Below are 20,870 nucleotides of genomic sequence, written 5' to 3'. Positions count from 1 at the left end.
TGAACTGCTATCGATTGTCGTTGCAGTGTTGAAGAGCAAACACTGGATGACACCGGCAGCATTAACGCGGAAGTAATGCCAGATTACTTCCATGTTATTGGACACGGATTGTCGACGCTTGTAAATGCATAAATCATCGCAAGCACGGTACGTGACTGAAGTATGGAAAAATTCACTTGTTATTCCTATGTTCAAAGTTTATAGGGGGTGCCACTGCCACACTGACGAGTTCCGTTCCATTTGCATGTGCAGTATGTGCAGAAGAAGAAAATTTATTGAAGGCCAGTTAAAATAATAGTGTTATTCTTGTGAATCAGCACTAAATGATTCGAGTACTAGTGAAACGAAACTATGTCTAGGCCTAAATTATTGCAAAATGCATCAAGTTTTGGAATCGTGGAGATGGCCTGGCTCAAAAGCCATGCGTATGAAAGGTCTTTTATCAATAATTTAATTTATAATTGTAGGGTAAGGAACGAGTTAAGCAGTGTTACCTATTTTAATCAGTTGAACATAAATGATCCGAAAATGCACTTTTTTATTCATATTTTCAAAATCTTTTGATAGGATCATCTTCACAAATCACTTAACCATACATTTGGTTCACACAAACACAATTTATTGGGTTTCCGACAAGAAATATGATGAATTAAAAATTGTTGTCCAAAAACGTACATTTTTCAGCTGCTCTTCAGCAATCGCCACCTTGCTACTGACGAATTCATCAAATTTTCAGCACTGATTACAACCACTCTGAAAGTCAAGCACTCAATTGTCACATATCATATTATTCACTATCTTTTTTTCTATTATCTAAGGCTTTGTCACTAGCCAAAAGTTTTATTATTTTCTAGCAAAACTGAAAACAAATTCTGAATTGATGGAACCTGTTCACCAGTAGCAGCAGCTGCAGCACAACTGATGAACTATCGTGTTGCCAAGATACTGTTTCGGTTCTGGAAATAAGAATTTTAAGTTTGAAATTAACTGAAACCTCCTATGGTGAAAACGTGGTTCAATACTTTTAAGAGAAATGTATGTTCATAATTAATTTTTCTTTATTAAAAACAACACAAAAGACAGCTTTTTCAATAATTTTCGAAGATTTTCTCAGTGATTTAATGAAGCAACGATGTGTTTCAATGTTATTTGCTTTGACAACACTGTTTTAAAGTTAAATCGTGTGCACTTCTATGTTTGCCTCTTTTGTTCTGCCACCATCCTTATGAACAGCGAGTGAAACGTCAAACTCGCAGTTTCCCATAAGAACACCAGAGAATAAAAGAGACGACGAATACCGTTTGCCGAACGGTGCGGTGAGTGTATGCCCCGATAAACAATTTAGACAGATGGCATTTTACGCATATGCCGATTACGCATCAGATGCCGATTAGTAGGTCGCGGATAGGAACGCGAACTTACTGAATAGGGGGAAAAGTTCGAGGGATTTTTTAACGGGACGTAAAAAAATTCAGATTTCAGGATTGCTGAAAACAGCACCCTGCGGGTGAAAATGGGTTCGGTGTGTTCAAAATTAGTTCCACCGCTCCGACTTTTAAAGCGAAAAATCAAAAGTTTAGCTCAACAATAGTGTCTTCCAATGGTAACAGCTTGAAGCACTAAAGATAGCAAGAAGATTGGTATGCTGATATTCCCCACTTAGTCAACCCATCGCTTGTAATAAGGTAAAACAATCAGTGACCCGCTTAGACTGCTTAAAACTAGTTCTTTACCCTAGATTCATTTCAGAACGGAAGAGTATGAAGTCATTCGTTATAAGATCTTAGTAAAAATTTATACGATTATGTTGTACAAAGATGTTTCAAGCTTTATTCGTTTGATCCGTTCATCAAAATGACGTCTTCGACAAAGTTGTAAATTGACGTCGAACCTTTATCAAAACAATGTGCACTTCAATTATTCTAATTATTTTTATAAAAATTAAAATTATATATATGATTATGAAGAATTAGAAAAAAATCGATCTAGAAAACGTTATAACAGGTTTAAATGATGTCTTCAACAATGAAAATAAGACTCGCTCCTGTATCAAAAAGTAAGATAACTTTTTATGAAAATATCTGCAAAAAATTGTGTTTTTATTATTATTTATTTTGTCAAAATTTGAACTACAGGCACTATGAAAGCAGGGAGAGGTTTCAATTCACCATAGAAAAAATTCTTGTCTCCAAAAACATCCACATGTAAAATTTTGTTCCATTTGCTTGATTAGTTCTCGAGTTATGCAGAAATTTGTGTTTTATTTGTATGGGAGCCCCCCCCCCCCTCTTAGTGGGGGGAGGGGTCTATAACCATCATAAGAACCTTCCCTGGCCCCAAAAACCCCTATATGCAAATTTTCACGCCGATCGGTTCAGTAGTTTTCGATTCTATAACTTTTTTAACACTTTTTAATGGGAATAGACTTGTATGGGAGCCCCTCCTCTTACTGGGAGGAGGGATCTCTAACCATCATAAGAACCTTCCTGGCACCACAAACCCCTACATGCAAATTTTCACTCCGATCGGTTCAGTAGTTTTCGATTCTATAAGGAACATACGGACAGACAGACAGACAGACAGACAGGCAGACAGACAGACAGAAATCCTTTTTTATAGGTATAGATAAGGGTCCTGTTTACAAGACATTTTATTTTAAACATTTTTTTCAAATTTCCATTACCACCTTGCGAAAATTTTTCCGACCGTAGTAAAGGAGAAACACCTCTGTATCTTCACAATCAAAGCACATCACTGGCTAGCTTTTATCCGAACAAATCCCATAATAGGAGAAAAATTTAATCCTTGACTTCGTCGGTCCAGCTACCTGGATTACGCTTATCATGTTTCATCAGTTTTATTCTTTCCATAAAACCACTAAGTGACAGAGAGCGAGAAAGCACTTCACTTTCGTATCGCAACTCAACATTCCCATCTTTCCTGCGTCGAGAAACAAAAAAAAAGAAGATGATTTCAATTTTCCCGGAAACGAAGAATTTAAACTCCAAACCATATATTCAGCGCAACCTATTTGAAACTAGAGTAGAAAGCACTTGTGGAAGGATAAGGATCTAAAATATTCATCGGTATACCGAAATAAAATCCGCTTTAGCAAAATTGCACCAAAAGTGGAAGAAGCTTCCATTTTACGGCATGAAAATGGCGGGTTGGTCAAGCATATGAATAAAAGCATTTGGGTTGGCTTATCAAGCTTGAATTCTAATCAATATTACAGCACTGACGAGTCCCGTTAGAGTCTTACAGTGGATTTAATCTCATCTATGCAGAACGATAATAGAATGTGAAAATGGTTTCTAACAATTATGGACTGCAGGGTGGAATCAATTACCACGGTAGATCCGGACTTAACATTCCAAGCTAGCGTCAAAATTCCATCACAAAACGAAACTACGTCAACCATCCTTTTTCGGTGCGGTAGGTCGAAGGCTGGATGTGCACGTACTCTTGACTTGAAACCCTACCCGAAACTATGTCCCGCAATGCTTACCTTACTTGCGTCTCCGTAGGGGAAAAAGTTGCCGTAAATCTTCTTGAATTCCTCCACCGATAAGTGGCCACTGGGGCAGTCTTTCAGGAAACCTTTGTACCATTCTTGTATCTCTGCGTCTAAATGGGGTGAAAATTGAAGATGAAAAGAAAAAAACGAAACAATGTATTGAAGCGGATGAAACATCAAATAAATTTAATTTATGGAAGATATTCCGACGAACATGGTCGACGTGCTGCAGGGACCTAACAGCGTACATAAACTTTCTTTGCGCATTATAGGTATGCAGCAAAATGACGGTTAGAAAAAATTCTGGCTTCTGACATAATCTGTCGCGGAGACAAGGCATCCAGCATATACATTTTTGCACGATTGATTTTAAACAAAATTTCAAATTAGTTAAAGCTACAGCTTGAACACTACTGCTGCATGGGAAATCTGGATTGCAAATGACAATACAAGAGCTAACGATGACACCATCGACGTGGAGCACAGATTCTTCCCTACGGTGGAATACCACCTGGATAGAATGTACGGGTACGTGTCTGAAATAAAAAAAAAGAAATGTGAAGCAGTCTGATTTCGCATTCAACTGCTTGCTGTTCATGTACCGACAGAGAATTCAACAGCATTTTAGCCGCCCACCTGGGCCGAAACGGATGATCTACACCGGTAGAAAATGCCGTCAATTGTTTCTTTTCTACTGCTCACCAGCGCAGCACCGAAAAGGTAGTTCAAAAACTATGTGGCTTTTTATTGCCGGAAAGCTCATTCCTGGCCGAATGAAGAGAAAACTACTTAAAAAAATAAAACTAAATTCGGAAATCAAATCGTCAACTTTTAGAATGAACATTATCCTGTGAGAACGTCCATTTTGGAGTGCTCTTCCTGTCTCTAGTGACCAGCAGAACGGATGTGAATCCTCGATTTCATTTTAGCTAAAGAGTGTTTGAACTGCTGAAATTGAAGCGTAAAACTCGCCTTTTTCGAGTGCAGACAGAAAGTATGTGAGAAGATATTGATATGTATAACAGTTTATACTATTCTTTTTTCGGTAGCTGTTGTTGATTTGTTCTACACTGGATATTTAAACTGCACTTAACAGTTTCACTGTACTGATTCGACATATCAGAATTTTACTCGACAGGTTTAGAAGTCTTAAATCTAATCTCAAAACCTGTGCATAGAAAAATGCTAGGAAAACGATTCCTTTCCTGAATGGGGAAGGCAATGGTAAAGGTGTTATTCGAAATAAAAGTAGGGCAGTGAAGATGAATTCCAGCGAATTAAATTGAAATCATTCAATCAACACATACAGACACGTGCTATTCTCCCTAACCCATCTCAACAGAAACAATCAAAACGATAGACTCTTCAGAAGTTTCATTCTTCCGTGTTTACTCACCTGAAAATTCTGTGTTCTGCTTCAGGTCTTCCAACACCTCTGGCTTTAGTTTGCTGTTTTGCTTTCCCATTGTGATAGACAAGGATTGCTCTGTATTTTATGGTTGCACTAAAACTTTTGACTACCTCACAGAAACTACACGCTAGAGAGGATGACTTAATCTAGGTACGTTCCTCGAGAACGTGTGTATGTATCCTTTTTCTGCCACTCGTAATGATAGTTCTAGCACTGGAGAAGAATTAGCTCTGAACAGAGCACTCGGACTGTAAGCGAAGGATACTGACGGTGATCCACGTCACTTGTTTGCGGTTTCCACCCGGGAACCGTCTGCCTTTAGAATATCTTAATTAAAGTGTGCAGATCCCCATTCACCCCTTCCACCGACCGGCCGATCAATCAGCTTCCAGTGCAGGTTGCGTTTAACAGCTATCTTCGCCACACTTTCCGTCTGTCCGGTTGCCGGCTGCACAGGAAGACGCTGGTGATCTAGTGGGAAAAGAAAGCAGAGCCACCGTTAATTGGTTCTATTTCAATATTAGATGCACTGATTTAATCAAATTTCCGTCCACGTGCGGAACGGACCGGGGTCGCGGAAATGCACCGCAGTACTCGCTGGAAGGTTGGCTTCATTCAGGAGAGGCTACCACGCCGGCCGGTCAAGAAATGTGCGTTATGTTTCCGTTGAAAATGACGTGTCAGAGCGAGAGGGAGAACGACGAGACTTTTCTTCATTGTTCCAGCAAGTTTACGTGTAATTGGAAGAAAATAGATTAAATTTCTCCACGCTACCTTAAATTGTTTTCTTTTCTGTTGTTTAAAATAAGAAAATATTAGCTAGACTCAGCCGAAGAAAACAAAGTAGAGAAGATGGGCGTAAGATAACCTGAATCGAGAACAATCAAAGTGTCGATCACTATTCATAATGGCGCCCCACAGTTGCAGCAATTATGGACTATATTTTTACGAGTTTAGCTAAAGTAGAACGTCTAGATATAAAGAGAAATATAATAACAAGGTTTTGCTTTGCTCTAAAAATTGTATTTTTAAGTTGTACAGTAAACTTTATTATCAAGGCATAAACATACTTCAAAAGACTGTCAAAATTATCTAATAAAAATGTCCCCAAGAAATATCGGATTTGCTCTGGGAGTAAAATACACCTGGTCACGAACTGTAGGATAAAATTATAAAATGAAGAAAAGATTTTAATTGCCTTAGACTTTTAAGGTAGGTTAGAGACTCATAAAAGTATTGATAAACTTCATACCGACTTTTAAGTTTTTAGTTACGCTCCATTTTTTACGTACTTTTTCCACCCGCTACATGCGCACATACTATTAATGATATACACACATACATAAGCACTCATACACAAACACCGCGGTACTTCAGAGACTTTGTGCCATGTGCCAAAATTCGGATTCGGATTTGGATTCGGAAACGCGAATTAAGACAGTCTTAGTACCACACTTTTCTCTACATGACAACAGTCTATAAGCATTTCTACCGGTAGTATAATGAAGGTAAAACTGAGCTTTTAAATAAGTTATTTAGGGAAGTTTAGACCAAAGTCCAGCGCCTCTGCGGTTCAAAGGTACACGGGTACCAGCGAGCCACATGCCCTGGTGGGTGTTGTGGGTGCGAATCCGGTTTTAATCTCAGATTATAGCTTGGTTCGACCCATGCACCTTCCAACATTGGACAAAAGCTAGGAGTCACAACGACAACTTGTTAAGCGTAGCTACCTATAACCCCTCCCACTCACCTTCCCTCTCTCACGAATTGATTTTGCGTAAGCGCCTGGAAAATCCTCAACTCTCTCATCGGGATATCGGAAAACAACTCGGAATCGTGCAGTCAACGGTGAGTCGTGTGATTAAACGTTACTACGAAACTTTGGGCATCGAACGGAAGGAGAAATGCGGTCAGAATGGATGTTCTATTAGTGATCAGAATCATAAGCGTGTCGTGAAAGCGTTTAAGCGGAATCCCAATCCCGTCGGTCAGGGATGTGACCAGAAAGTTGAATCTGTCCAAGTCTTTCGGTCAGAGAGCCAGGACCGGGAGAGGGTGCATACGCACAAAGTGCAGACGGCTTCAAATCGTGACGTACGGTGGGACGGTCACGGGCCCAGAAGCTGTACACATAGTTGCTGACGAAGCCTCATTGCCTCATTGTGGAAGATGAGACTTACGTCAAGGTGGATATCCGGCGGCTTCCGGGGCTACTGAGTAATTCTAGCTGAAACGGGGCCACTACTGACACGAGGTCTTCAAATATTGGAACTTTTGCGCTAATTGGTTGAAAATGGTTAAAAAATAATTACACTTTTGATACCTCGAAATAGTGGACCCCTCGAGCGCCAAGGGGTCTAACAGGTTCAAAAAAAGTTGAATTTTGTGCAAACCTTGAAATCTATATCATGTGGTATTTCATAAATTTGCCATGAAACAACTAACAAATGGCCCGGTTCTGTAAAGAAGAAGAACAGAGCTTTCGAATGGAGTAAAATTTTTTTTGGCGGCCATCTTAGATTTGGTCACCATATTGAATTTTAACAAACAATCGTCGTTTTCAACAACAGCCCCCCAACTAATTTTCATTTTAAGACCACCATTGGAAAGCTGAGAAAAAAATGCTATAAGAAACATTAATCAATTTAGGTGTGCAATGGCATTAACTAAATAAAACAATTAATTCTCTGTAGCAAGATATTCCATTATATGAGAGTTATAAACCTTGATACAGATAATAAATTGTTTCGTTTATTTAATGCAACTACCTAAGTAATTTGACGAATGTCCCTTATAGCATTTTTTCTCAGCTTTCCGTTGGTGGTCTTAAAATCCCTATCTCTCCTCTTTACAAAACCGTGTCGTTTGTAGTTTGTTTCCTAGCAAATTTTGGAAATACCACAATTAATTGTTTGAAAATTGTGACCCTTGCTACAAATAACTGGTTGTTTTTTCAGTTAATGTCATTGCATACCTAATTTTATGAATGTTTCTTGTAGCATTTTTCCTCTGCTCACCGAATCGGTTTGGGGGCTCATGGTGAAAATGTTTGGTATTAAAATGACTATGAATTGGAACCATATTTTGCATATTAAAAGTAAGTACAGTCCAAAAAATATTTACTGCAAATCTCAAAATAATACCAAACACGTCAGATTTCGCATTTTAAAAGCTGGCCATCTTTTTTTTGGCAACAGAAGGTAACCGCCATTTTTTTATATTCCTTCTATAGAATTCAGTCTGTTTTCTAAAAATCAAATCCGAGTCTTGTGCTGATTTACGCAAAGGGGTCAAATATTGAATTTTGTGGACGCTCCCAGTTGGCTTCGAGACATGACGCTGGCATAATAAGCCAGTCGTCGTATCTTCGATTCCCGGCTGGAGAGGCTGTCAGAGTCAATAGGATTGTAGCAACTGGCCCTGCAATCCTGTACTCTAACAGCTGGCTGCAAAGTCTGTCGTATAAAAACAGAAGGTCAAGTTTCGATAATGGAATGTAGCACCAATTTGGTTGTTCAGTACGTCAAAACCAAACATTCGTTGGAGGTATATGCGACGTTGCTGCAAAAGCTCTAATCTTATTAGATTTAGTTTTAGTTAGGCCTCTCTGTTCGTACGATGCCCTACTAGCACGGTTGTTATAAAGTTGTTGTGGTAACCGAATTATGACTAATTTCAGTCGTAATCCGGTTGCTTCAACTAAATGGACCTAAAGTGTGCTACTAGGGTGGTAATCTTTGCGGCTCACTCCAAGGCAGTCACCGTAGCGCGAAACGAATGAAACGACGTTGTACTCTTTCAATACGAGCAATCTGAGTTGCATGGTAAGGTGCCCAGATTTGAACTGCATATTCACGAACGGCTCGTACGAATGAGCAGTGTAGCGTCTTCAATGCATACACATCTCGGAATTCCCGTGCATTATGGCGAATAAATCCAAGCATGGCAAAAGCCTTAGAAGTTGTCGCATTTATGTGCTCGTTAAAACATAGTTTGTAGTTCATTAGCACTCCCAAGTCTTTGATCGATGTTACTCGATCCATGCTGAAACTGTTTACTCTGTAATCGTATTTTAGCGTCGTCCGTGCTTCAGTAAAACTGATTACCTTGAACTTCGTTGCGTTCGTCTCCATTCTGTTTACGGCATACCAACTGACTACGATGTCAATGTCTTGCTGTAAAACAGCACAATCTACCAAAGAGCTGATGGTTCGGTATATCTTCAAGACGTCAGCGTACATAAGATGATGCGAGTTAATTCGGTGGCTCAAGTCATTCACAAACAAGATGAAAATTAGAGGGCCGAGTTGACTACCTTGTGGCACGCCGGATGGTGTTGAAAAACAGCCCGACACAACTGATCCCAATTTCACGACGGCAGATCTAATAATTAAATATGACTTCAACCACAAGATGAGAAAATGAGGAAAACCTAGCTTTTAAAACATTCTTAGTGTTAGTTCGTGGGGCACTTTGTTTACTTGACATCATTTCTCCAAACTCGAGTTGAGCACGCTAGCGTATGTCATAAGATTTGTTAATATTTTTTGACGTAGGACTACGTCTTTCAGGAAGGTAGCTGGTATAGGGGGTAATTCCAAAAATCTTTCTCGAAAAGCGGTCAGCTTTTGAACCCTAATAGCTTAGTGGTTTCCCGATCGATTTTCAATATTCTTACACCAATCGATCTGAAAATCTTCTAAGAATTGGCCCAGATAAAGAAAAGTATGGATTCTTGATGTTGAACTATTGAAAAATTGAAAATGATGAACCTATGTTTTACCAGAATTCTCGCTTCGTGATTGGTTGGAAGATTCTTTACGATGATCTAAACCTATACCAATTTGATGTCTGTGTTTGGGAAGTAAGCCAAAACAAGTGACCAAGTTGTCTCATTACAACAAAATTTCTTAACACCGCGATTAAACCTAGACCATTTTGATGTCCATTAGAGTGTCCCAAAATAGCACTATGTCAGAAAACCCGGGGCTCACCCCTCAGCTTAGGGTGTCACAACAAAACTTTTATATGACGTCAACAATGGTTGCCGCGATTTAGGGGTCGCACATTTGAGTTTTATGAAAAAATGAAATTTTTCAGGAGTAAATTCAAAAAAATATTTTTAGAATTGCCCCCTCGTGCCAACAAATTACTTACGAACGCGATTAAACCAAGTCCAATTTGATGTTTGTGTTAGGGAAGTATGCCAGAAAAAATGACACAAGTTTTTCGTTCCAACAGATCGCAAATTCTGCGATCAGCGTCTGCGAGACGATTAAACCTAGGCAAATTTGATATCTGTGTTGGAAAAATGTGCTACAGCTGTAGTGTTCGGTTATAATATGACTCTGTATGAATACGCATGCTTGCCGTTTCATTAGAAGTGAAGTGAAAAGATGTGCTGTTCATAAAATAGGATTGAATTGGTAAAATCCTTTCAACGTGGGGAACCATGGGTAATAAAACAATATTTAATTTCTCTAAGGTAGCAGGAAAGCAATAGTTTGTGTTCTTGATTTTGTTAAATTGCTTCCAATTGCACATAGAAATAACTCTGAAATCTTTTGAGGAATGAACGTATGCAATGTTACTACAATGTAGAATGTATATATGTTGCATATAGCATATACACATGAAGAATCGAATGATTACAAGCATGGAAACATGCTACTATCACTACAAAGAGACTTACGTAGTCCTGCGTCACCTATATATGCGGTCGTCTCTTGTACACAACCCCTCCGATTTTTTTTGAAACGATGGTTCTACAATTGATGAAGGGACGGTAGAAGAAAGAAATGAAAATTTTTTGGAAAAGGTCATTTCAAGGTCAAGACTAAAAACATGAGATTAGTTTATAAGATTATAAGCCATGCTGATATTCACTGTTGATGGGTTTCGCCGCAGAATACAGTTTATCGTGTATAAGAAGCTCGAGAGACAACAGAGAATCTAAATCGGTCGGTAATTTTTAACGTCGTGGGCGTTTCCAGCTTTTAGAATAGGTGTAACAGCAGATAATTTGCATGCTTCTGGAAAGACACTCTCCGAGATCGACAAGTTATATATGCGACAGAGCGGTGGTCCAAGCACATCGGCGCAACGACGAAAAAATCCGGGAGGTAGCCTATCCGATCGTGGACCTTTGGACGGGTCAAGAGACTTCAATGCGCGGGTGACTTGTGCTGCGGTAAATGTTGGGCGTGGCATGTGTATATCGTACGAAGGCAAAGAACCTAACAGCTCCGGGGAAGCAACCGGAGAGTTATCGTTGTAAACGGATTTGAAAAAAGTAGCGAAGAGTTCGACCGAGCCTTCAACGTCGTTACTCGCTTTGCCTTCGAAAGAAATATCTTGTGGTACCGACTGAGTAGTTTTTCTATTTTTGAAAAATCGCCAGAAAGAGGACAGATCCGGCTTAACATGGTCTTCAATTCTAGAAATGAAGAAGATGAAATTCTAGAAATGAAGAAAGGAAGAAGATACACATTCGTCATAGTCTGCCTCGAGCCTGCGAAGAACATCCCTATTTTCTGCAGTGCGATGACGTAGAAAACGACGGCGTGCTTTGCCGCAAAATAGAAACAAAGTTTTTCCAACTTAGCTTTGGAGTTTTCCACTACCGTAAAGAACTTATTCCTAGAATTTGTTAAATACTTTTTTGTTCAAAAGTCCATAAGCGTGTTTAAAACTAATTAAATTCAGCCCAATCTGTACGATATTTTTTAAAATTCCCCATGTCCTTTATTTATGCAATTGGTTAATAAATCCTTGCTTGAATAATTCCTTTTCGATCAAAGTATGTCAGTTATAACAAAAATGAAGTGTATACACTTTAATAACGAATTGAAACTATTCTTGGTCCGTCTATTCGATTGACTAAGATTTGATTGACTGAAGTTTTTGGAGCGGCTTAGTAGAATAGTTTTCTTCTTTTCTTTAATTTCAGTTAAGAGTTGATTGTCCTTTGCACTAACAGCCAAACCACAAACTTGCGACATCTTCTATTAACGAGGAAGTGAAGAGAATGGTCTATTTTTACTTCGTTCGTTAATTTGGGAATCGTACTGAGACGCCAAGCAACAATTTATAATTATTCAGACTTCTTCTAATTACAATCAATTTAAAAAATGAGAACCTGAATAAATAAAACAGTCAACATTTTCTCACTGCACTGACAATGTATCCCTTATTTAACTGTACCACTGTGATGATTCTATTTATTTACCCCACAAAAAAACTAAATAACCTTTGTTCATCTACAGGTCACTATACATAGAGGAATATGTTCAGGCTTTATCGTGAAATACTACGATAACAAAGCTTAGCACTCCATTCGCCTCTGGGAAGCTGAACTTTGTAAACGACTGATAATAGGGGAAAACTTTTCCCAGTCACATTTTCCCTGTGAATTCCACAGATAGAAGAAGAAAACTTCCCAGCCAGCAGCGTACCAATGCATGAAAAAAAAACGTACCTACACAGAACACAAAACAGCAAGGGGCCAGCAGCCAGGCCATTGCTAACCGTATTACACTGCGGCCCCTTCATTAAACGATGGTTGGCCTTTTTCATTATGAGCTAATTGAATCTGATGATTTCATCTAGGTCAACCAATGTGCAAAGAATGATGACTGTGAAACCCGCAAGCCTCTCGGGAAGGGACCGCTGCTGCTAAGTGTGGCGGGTTGATTTGATTTTACAAACATTGATAGCTTGGTGACTTCCTGTACCTACAATGTTCGGCTCGGTAGAAAATAGCCAGCCACACGCCACTGACTAGCTAAATAGAGCTGTTATAAGCCCGCCGGCATGTACACGGTAAATGCGATATTCTATTTTCTATGGTTGAAATGAAGATAAAAGAATACGTACGGCACGAGCCAGAATTCAATCAATGCTCCTCCAGAGAAGTAGTTTAATTTACACTAATAACCTTGTGAGTCGGTGATTAATTTCTCCTGCTATGAATGGCTGCATCTGTGATGGGCTCATGTGTTCACAGACTAGTAAACTTCGGAGAAAACCACTGAAGCAAACTGATTGATTGAATGCTGCTACATCAATCAGGATCTGTGAGTTGGTTACGTGGAATATTACCGATAGAAAATTTGGTTTGTTTCACTCGCAAGGACCGACCATTTTTCTTGAAAGACTGGACCGGCAGACATTTGACCGCAAGCAATTCATCGGATTACGTTAGATCGTAATCGAAAAAGCCATAAACAGCAGTACACCCAAAATAGCAAACGACAGGAGAGAGTCGCAAAAGGTTTTCTAGAAAAACTGCATCAAAACGTTGTAAAATGCTTCTTACTTTAATTTCGTAATTTCATCAATTTCGTGTTTGCCTGACATTCTGTCAATATTATTCAGCTATGTTATGTTTGAGGGAAAAAAGCAACTGGTTGATGGCGTGACAAAAAGAGATTTTATTCCTCCAACGGTGTGCACTGACAAAGGACTGTCTGTCTTCGCTTTCTGGCTGAATGCTTGTTTCCTGTGGTCGTAAACGACAGTACATTCACATGGCAAGGATGTGCATGTCGCTCAAGTGAAATGCATACCTAGCTTCTAATATATTTATAAAGGTATAAACCATTAGTAAAACCATGGCACCAGTGGTCAAAGTACTGGACAGACTTTTCTTCAATTTTTACGCCCTTCTACAGCACTGTTGATCGGACGGGCTCTCGGTGGGTGGAAATTCAATTATCGTCGTCAGAGCTACTTGTTTCGTCGTTTCTCTAGGGCTGTTTTGTTTCGTGAGCGGCATTTTTTATAGCAGTGACTACATTGCTTAGCTGCTGCCTCTGCTGACGACGGGATATCCCTGGGTACCAGCAGCAGATTCATGCTCATCTGTCCAAACGCAGTACTGCAGCATTTGTTCTTCCTTTGCCCGGTGTTGCCATTGTTGTTCCCTACGGGGACTACGTCAACTCACTTGGCCCCTTGGTGGCGCACCCACCCACACAAAACTCCACCCACTCAATATTGTTTTCGATTCAATTTCGAGTGGATGAAATTGAAAATAAAATTTCATTTGAAACACTCGAGTCTTCCTCCTCAAAGTAGAGATAGATAGGAGAAGGACACTAAGATTGGTTTACGACAGTGGGCACAGAGCTGTGCGGTCCAGCGTAGAACTTCTTACAAGAACTTGCAATTAATTGTTGCTGTCCTGACATTCTACACTATTAATCATTACGTACGTTTTCACATTACTATGTTGTTTTTTTATTGCAGAAATAAAAAAGTTTATTGGTGATAGTTGATGTTGGAAAAATGTTCGCGATACATGAAGCAAGTGAAAAAGGGTAAGATACAAGTTCATAGTAGGTTTATAATTAAACTAAAGTGTTTGAAGCCGTTGGAATTCATCCAAAAGGCAAAAATTGAGTACCACGTGAGAACCCAAGACAAGGCAATTTAGCATTTCGGTAAATGTAACATGAAAGCCATCGCTGTATTGAAGCAAAATACTATAATATATGAGTCCCACGAGTCCTTAATGCCCAAGCAACAATGTGAGTTTTATTGTACTCTTATGGCGGTTTTCATGACCAATTTTGATCTTAAATACCATCATAAGAGTGTAATTAAACCCAAATTGTTACTTGGGTGTTGTATCGTGATATTACATGGCACATCTTTCTATGCCAGTTGAAAAATACCAGTAAAGCCCCTCGTGCGTCTCGCGCACGCCTCTTATGGTAGGAACTAGAACCACTTGACATAACTTAGTTTACATGTTTATGAAGAACAACTGGGGCAAGTTTCGTCAAAATATCTGGATCTGGAATCTGGATCTGGAAGTGATCTGGATCAAAGTTGGCAAAAGTGCTAAAAATGCCTAAATCAACAGTGGCGTAGCCAGAAATGTTTCTTGGGGGGTTTACAAAAAAAAATCTCACATAACCTAACTGTTTAGTTAGGAAGAAGTTTATTTACGAAATAGGGAATTATTTTCAGTTAAAAGTTATTTTGGTTGAAATGGAGTGTTCTTAACTGACTTAAAATCAAATTGAAATAATAGAAGACAAAGGCTAAAATTTAGACCTCCCAGTTGGCATTGAGGTACGTTGTATGTTTGAATCTCGGCTGGAAGAGGCTGTTAGAGTCCAGAGTCTTTTCGAGACGCGACGAGGGTGCTACTGATAGCTTATCCTGCATAATTTTCAACATCACTCTTAACGTGATCCGACGAGCAGATATCGAAACAAGCTCTTGGTTTGATTTTAAGTAAAGATAGCAAACTTCTTTGCTACGCAGGTGACTTTGATATTAAAGCCAGAAAATTTGCCACGACAAAGGTCATCTGCACTAGACTGAAAGGGGAGGCTACTAGGATTGAACTTAAAATAAACGTGTCGAAGGCCAAATACATGAATGACAGAGGCTCAAATGAGACTAACGTGCATTTTTCGCGGGCGGTAATTGTTGACGGAGACAAACCAGAAGTAATAGTTGAGTTCGTGTATGTGGGATCGCTGGCAGCCGCAGACAACACAAATAAGGAGATCCAGTGGCATATTCAAGCAGAACGACGAGCCTGCCCTTACTAATACTGCAGGACTCCTGCTTTTAGAATCCAGAGTATTCTTATTTCATATAGCACGCGATTCCTAGGTATCCCGTGGATTCAACTCTTGGATTCTCATATAAGAATCCCGCTTCTATAAGCGAGGCATTTAGTGTGAATCACACGATTCCAACGCTAGGAATCCTAGAGACTCTGCGCGAATCTTTTTGGTTCGTCCGGGTACTTTACCTTTCGCAAAACGCTGCGTTTAACCTGTGAACCTGACAATGTACAATCCCCCAATTAGATCGATAGACTATGCTCACGGAAGACTTACGCACCTTTGCGAACAATATTTAGCGGAGTACAAGCTGAAAGTTAAGAGTAGCGTAGCTGCCAATGTACATTTATCGAAAGTCGGTAAACTACAGTGAAGCGGACACGTTGTAAGCAAAACGTTTCAATACAATATCCCTACCGGCGTCGGCACAGAGGGACTCAACGTTCGAGATGTTTAGTCCACGTCTAATGCGACACTTTTTAATAAAAAAAACTACGACTTTTGAGACGCCTGGGAAATGGGCGACGAGTAATCCAAGATCGACCTGAATGAAGCTTAAAATAACACGATAGTTCCCAAGCCCAAGTAACAAATTTAATTTTAAGATACACTTGAAGAGGTTTCCAGCATTTGCTCCTTAAAACCGAATATAAAACTTGCAATTCTATAAATCTGTGATAAAACAGCCATAAAACCCTTATAAATCTGGGGAGGCCCACACTAAAGAAGGTTCTCAAGAATATTTCCAAAGGTCCTTTTAAAACTTGTAATTCTTATTGATATGTATTTATAGTGACTTCCAAGAGTCGGTTGAAACTAAAAGAAAACCACCACAAGTGTTGATGATTTTATCGTTGTCGTCTCAAAGAACACTTGCAAGACTCATACACTTTTCACAGTCTTAATTTGTTTAAATTGACTAAAAGCTATGAGAGAAAAAGCATTCACAGATATTGCTTTTCCAAAATGGATATAAATGAAAATTGAAAATAAAAGCAGCGGCTTTGTTGTCAATCTATGAGAAATTTTTCATGTCACGCTTAGTTTGTCGATGTTTTGTGACATGAAAGTTAGAAAATTTTAACGCGCCGGTTATTTTCGCTAGATTATTAAAAAATTTAATTAATAAAAAAAATTCAATAATTTCATGAAGAAGTTGATAGCTAACAAATTGCGGCAAAAAGTCTTTTAAGTGTCCGAACATTTATTTAAAAAGCTAAGATCACTTAAGGTATTGCATGACAACATATTTATAAACGCCCATATGCAATTTGCTAGAATTTCAAAAGTAATCAAAACAGTCCTGTTCGCCATTTTTTCAATGGTTTTATCTAAATCAACCTGAAGGCGCTTATTAGACTAACATTCTTGCACAAGACAAAGAAAAATTTTCTAAGAGGCCGATAGGTTCATCTATACTTATTGTATTCTTGAAGAAGACAAGTTGTGCTTGAACGAGAATTGTTTGAATTACTTTAGAGGACCAAGTTTTTTGCAAGATAATCATTCTAGTATAAACAAAGAAAACGTCAACAAAGTGTCAAAGTAAGATGTTTTTTTTGTGCTGGAAGTTCACCTACTTATATTGAGTTTAATATTTTTTAAGTACAGCAGTCATTATGATTACCAATATAAATTGATTTTAAAAATTAAAAGAGGGCTGCACGGCAGTTCCATGCGTAAAGTTTAATCTGCAAAATTTTTTATATACTTTGTCGACACCGGCACCGACACCGCCTCCGCCAAAATACAATCGAACCAAATTTTCTAATAACATACAAATCTACCATTGATGCATCATCACCGGCATAATCCTTCCTCAGCTAATTGGAAATCTTAATTGTTTTTTGATTTCGCTGATTTTTCATATGGAATCTTGCTATAGTTTCGATTAAAAGATCCATATTTGTTCAATTTTCTCCTGGTTCAGATGCCCATTTTGACAGATCAGTTGTTTACGCTCGAATGTTCTTTCTTCAGAGTATGATTTCTCTTACAAGAATATACGGGTTTAAGACGGTTTTATGGCAGTGTTGTTGAGACAAACCAATCTTGCAGAAGAATGTCATAAATTTTTGTCAAAACTATTGCTAGATTTTAAAGAGCGTCGTTTTTGAGCAGAAATCAAGTATCCTTTAAAACCACTTATAAGGTGAGTTACACTTATTGATATTTAAGTTTTATGCGTGTTTCTTCAAGTCTCCTTCAATCATACTTCAGGAATGTTAATCAAATAAGATAACATTCACTTGAGGAAAAACATTATAAAACCTGATAGATTTTGCAATGCTCTGATAAAACTACTATAAGAAATGCATAAGACCAATTTGCTATTGGATTGTTACTTGGGAGGTTTTTAGCAGCTGACGACGCCGTCGAGGATTGTACGACCAGCCTCGTACATTTTCCTGTGTTCCAAACAGCTGGGCGTGAAATTTCAAGTTTAAAAGTGTAGAACAAATTTTCTTCTGGGGGGAGGGGGGGTTTGAGTCCCCAAACCCCCTCCCCCGTCGCTACGCCCATGGTGTGTAATATTCTAAAAGCTATAAGGAGAACCTAGGTGTGGAAAAGCAGCAAAAAAAAATTTAAGAAACCCGGAACGAGGGACCGAAAATGAGGGAGAAGATATTGAGGTGCGTTAAGTCCAATCCTGGTGTTTCCGTCGGGGATATGGCTAGAAGGTACGATGCCAACTATCAAACCACGCGGAATATCCTCGGTCGAGAAGGCTATACACACTTAACAAAATGCACCGAATTCGGTAAAATTTTACCGAAATCTAAACAGCTGAACGTTCGGTAAAAATTTTGATGGTGTCAAACGACGTTTACGGATCATTAATAATGTATGGCATCATAAAAATTTTTTACCGAACGTTCTGCTGCTCAGAGTTCGGTAAAATTTACAGTAATTTACCGAACTCGGTACTTTTTTTTAAGTGTGTGTAGGTCTTACAGTGCCAGTTAACATCCAAATCGGTACTTGAAGCTGAATTTGGCAGCCAAGAAGCGTGCCAGGCGTTTGTACGAGCAAAGTTTGACGAAAGTCTACGGATATATCTTAATGGACGACGAAACCTATGTGAAAATGAATTTCAAGTAATTTTCCGGTCAAAAATTTTACATTGCAACTGAGCGTTGTGAGGTGCCAGGCAAGTATAAGTTCGTGTTTGCTGATAAGTTACAAAGAAAGCCATGATCTGGCAAGGAATATGTAGCTGTGGATTGACGACTGAGCCACTTCGTCAACAAGGACATCAAGTTTATACATGGAATAATGCTTGAAGAAACTGATTTTGCCATTCATTCGCAAACATAAGTGTAACGTTATATTCTGGCCAATATTTCACGCATTAATTCAAAGATATTAGATAATTTAAAGTGTTCTAAGTTTGAATCACGTTTTGAGCATGGATTCAAAATTCGAACAGCCACGAATAATATCAGATTTTTCCGGGTTTTTCTTCGGGAAAACGAATTGTCTGCATTGTAAACCTGCAACTTGCTTTAGATGTGGAGCATGAAGCTCAAAAATATTAGCAATTTTCTAGAGAAGTATTAATTGAAACTAATTATTGTGTGAAAAATTTAAATCATACTGTTTGGTAGATTTAAAAAGACAGTGTTTAGAAAAAGGATAAAATTTCACTTATTTAAGTTGAATGACACTAAAAACATTAATATTTATTAAAATAATACAAGTGTTCGATGTCTGAGGCTGAAATATTAGAGCTTTGAATGTCGACCATGAAAATGTTCGAAGTTTGAAACAAAGCCGAACTGCAGTTTTTTAGTGTTTTTCAATGTTAATTAACATTTTATCCTCATTTTTAAAAATTTTCCCATGAAAATAAATAAATTATCATGCCTTTAAACCATTTATGGGGGTAGAATAAAGACGTTTTCGAACATTTTTCTTTGAAGAAAGTTTCAGCACAGCTTAAGTATTCGAAGTTTGAATTAGAACGGTAAATATCATCATAAAGTAGTTCGTTTGGAGCCGTCCATGAACCAAGGAAACTATTACAGGTAGAGGATCGGCCACAAACAGCGCATAATACAAAACGTAAACAACCCGGAATAGTTTTAAATAACCAACAATGAGTTCGTAGTTTACTGGCAGCGTCTATAGAGCCAGTAGTGTTTCTAGAGTTTACAAAGAGGAAATGTAGGGGCGTTAATCCTATCCTATCTATTTAACCATTTAACAAGGCTAACGTTTGGCCGCAGGACATGTGACCCCCTCCCCAACACTTTAAAACCTTTAGTTTATTAACGTTATAATACATTTGTCTTATATTACAGTGTTTATTCAAAGGATTTGAAATTTCTAGAGAAAAAGTAAAAATTAATTTGAATTATTTAGCAGACCTACGATGCTGTTTTCTTCAAATATGATGATGCAATCTAAGCTGTCAAAATATTGCGCTCAGTAGTAAAGAATGTGAGTGTACTGGTGTATACAGACGAATTTTTGTTGTGTATGTGAAATCTACACATTGGATCGATCATTATAGGTTGGCCCAATGTCACCCTCTTGAAGCGCGAAAAGTGCAAAGCTTGGAAAAATATTATTTTCGTAATCAAAAGCCATCAAACGCATAATGACCTTTAAATACATTATAAATGATTACTTTATATGTCTTCAGAATAGCAAGTTGATGCGTTGATCACATGCATAATATCACCCCGGAAAAAGTTGGATGGAAGATATTCGCATAAATTTTCCCGTAATTTCGACGGGAAAAATATTTTCAGTGTAGAAAGACGTTTAAGTTTAAGGATTCCGCATTTATTCTACATACCCATCGTGCCCGGATCCGATCAGAAATTCGGCTTCGATCGGAATACAACGTATGCCATAACACATGTCGATCAGGATGTTTCTGATCGGAACGGGCCCGATCGGAATGTAGAATCGAGGTGAAAAACAATTTTTCGTATGAAGTAAATGCATTATCTATCAGTTAAAATTTCACAATTCCGAATGTTTGGACAATTATGGATGATTTTCTCGCAAATATTAATGTATTGACACATTCCAAGCGCATCTATCCCATGAGAGCAAATTTTGAAAGTAGTAATATTAAAAATATTTGTATGTAGTATGTTCAAACATACTATAAAGCTTACAAAAATCCTGAATTGTCATACTGTTTATTGACAATTCATGCTAAAATGCACCTTACAAGTGGGAGGTTAACAATATAGATTTTTTCATCATTTAGGCAAGGCTGCAACTAATTCTCTGTCAATAGTTTTAAGCCAAAATAATTTAAAACTGTATATCGTCAAAACATGTTTCATTACTAGGGTAACATTTTGTTCATACAGAGTTTTTTAAAAAATGAAAGCAT

The 20,870-nt window shown here is 38.3% G+C and overlaps 2 protein-coding genes across 2 annotated transcripts in view; both read right to left on the bottom strand.

The window, feature by feature from the left end:
• The window catches only part of LOC128738054 (neurocalcin homolog), a 299,091-nt gene that overhangs the window by 10,612 nt on the left and 267,609 nt on the right, over positions 1-20,870 (bottom strand). The window contains exons 2-3 of the mRNA XM_053832877.1: positions 4,914-5,399; positions 3,509-3,627 (exon numbers count right to left, since the gene is read on the bottom strand). Coding sequence (XP_053688852.1) covers positions 3,509-3,627; positions 4,914-4,983 — 189 coding nt within the window. The 5' untranslated portion in view covers positions 4,984-5,399. The remainder of the gene's footprint in view (positions 1-3,508; positions 3,628-4,913; positions 5,400-20,870) is intronic.
• On the bottom strand, positions 8,687-9,061 carry LOC128736336 (uncharacterized). Its single transcript, XM_053830812.1, has one exon. The coding sequence runs from the start codon at positions 9,059-9,061 to the stop codon at positions 8,687-8,689; it is 375 nt and encodes a 124-aa protein (XP_053686787.1).

This window comes from Sabethes cyaneus, chromosome 2 (genome assembly GCF_943734655.1).
Source record: "Sabethes cyaneus chromosome 2, idSabCyanKW18_F2, whole genome shotgun sequence".
Lineage (NCBI taxonomy): Eukaryota > Metazoa > Arthropoda > Insecta > Diptera > Culicidae > Sabethes > Sabethes cyaneus.
This window is presented reverse-complemented; position numbering and strand designations above follow the sequence as displayed.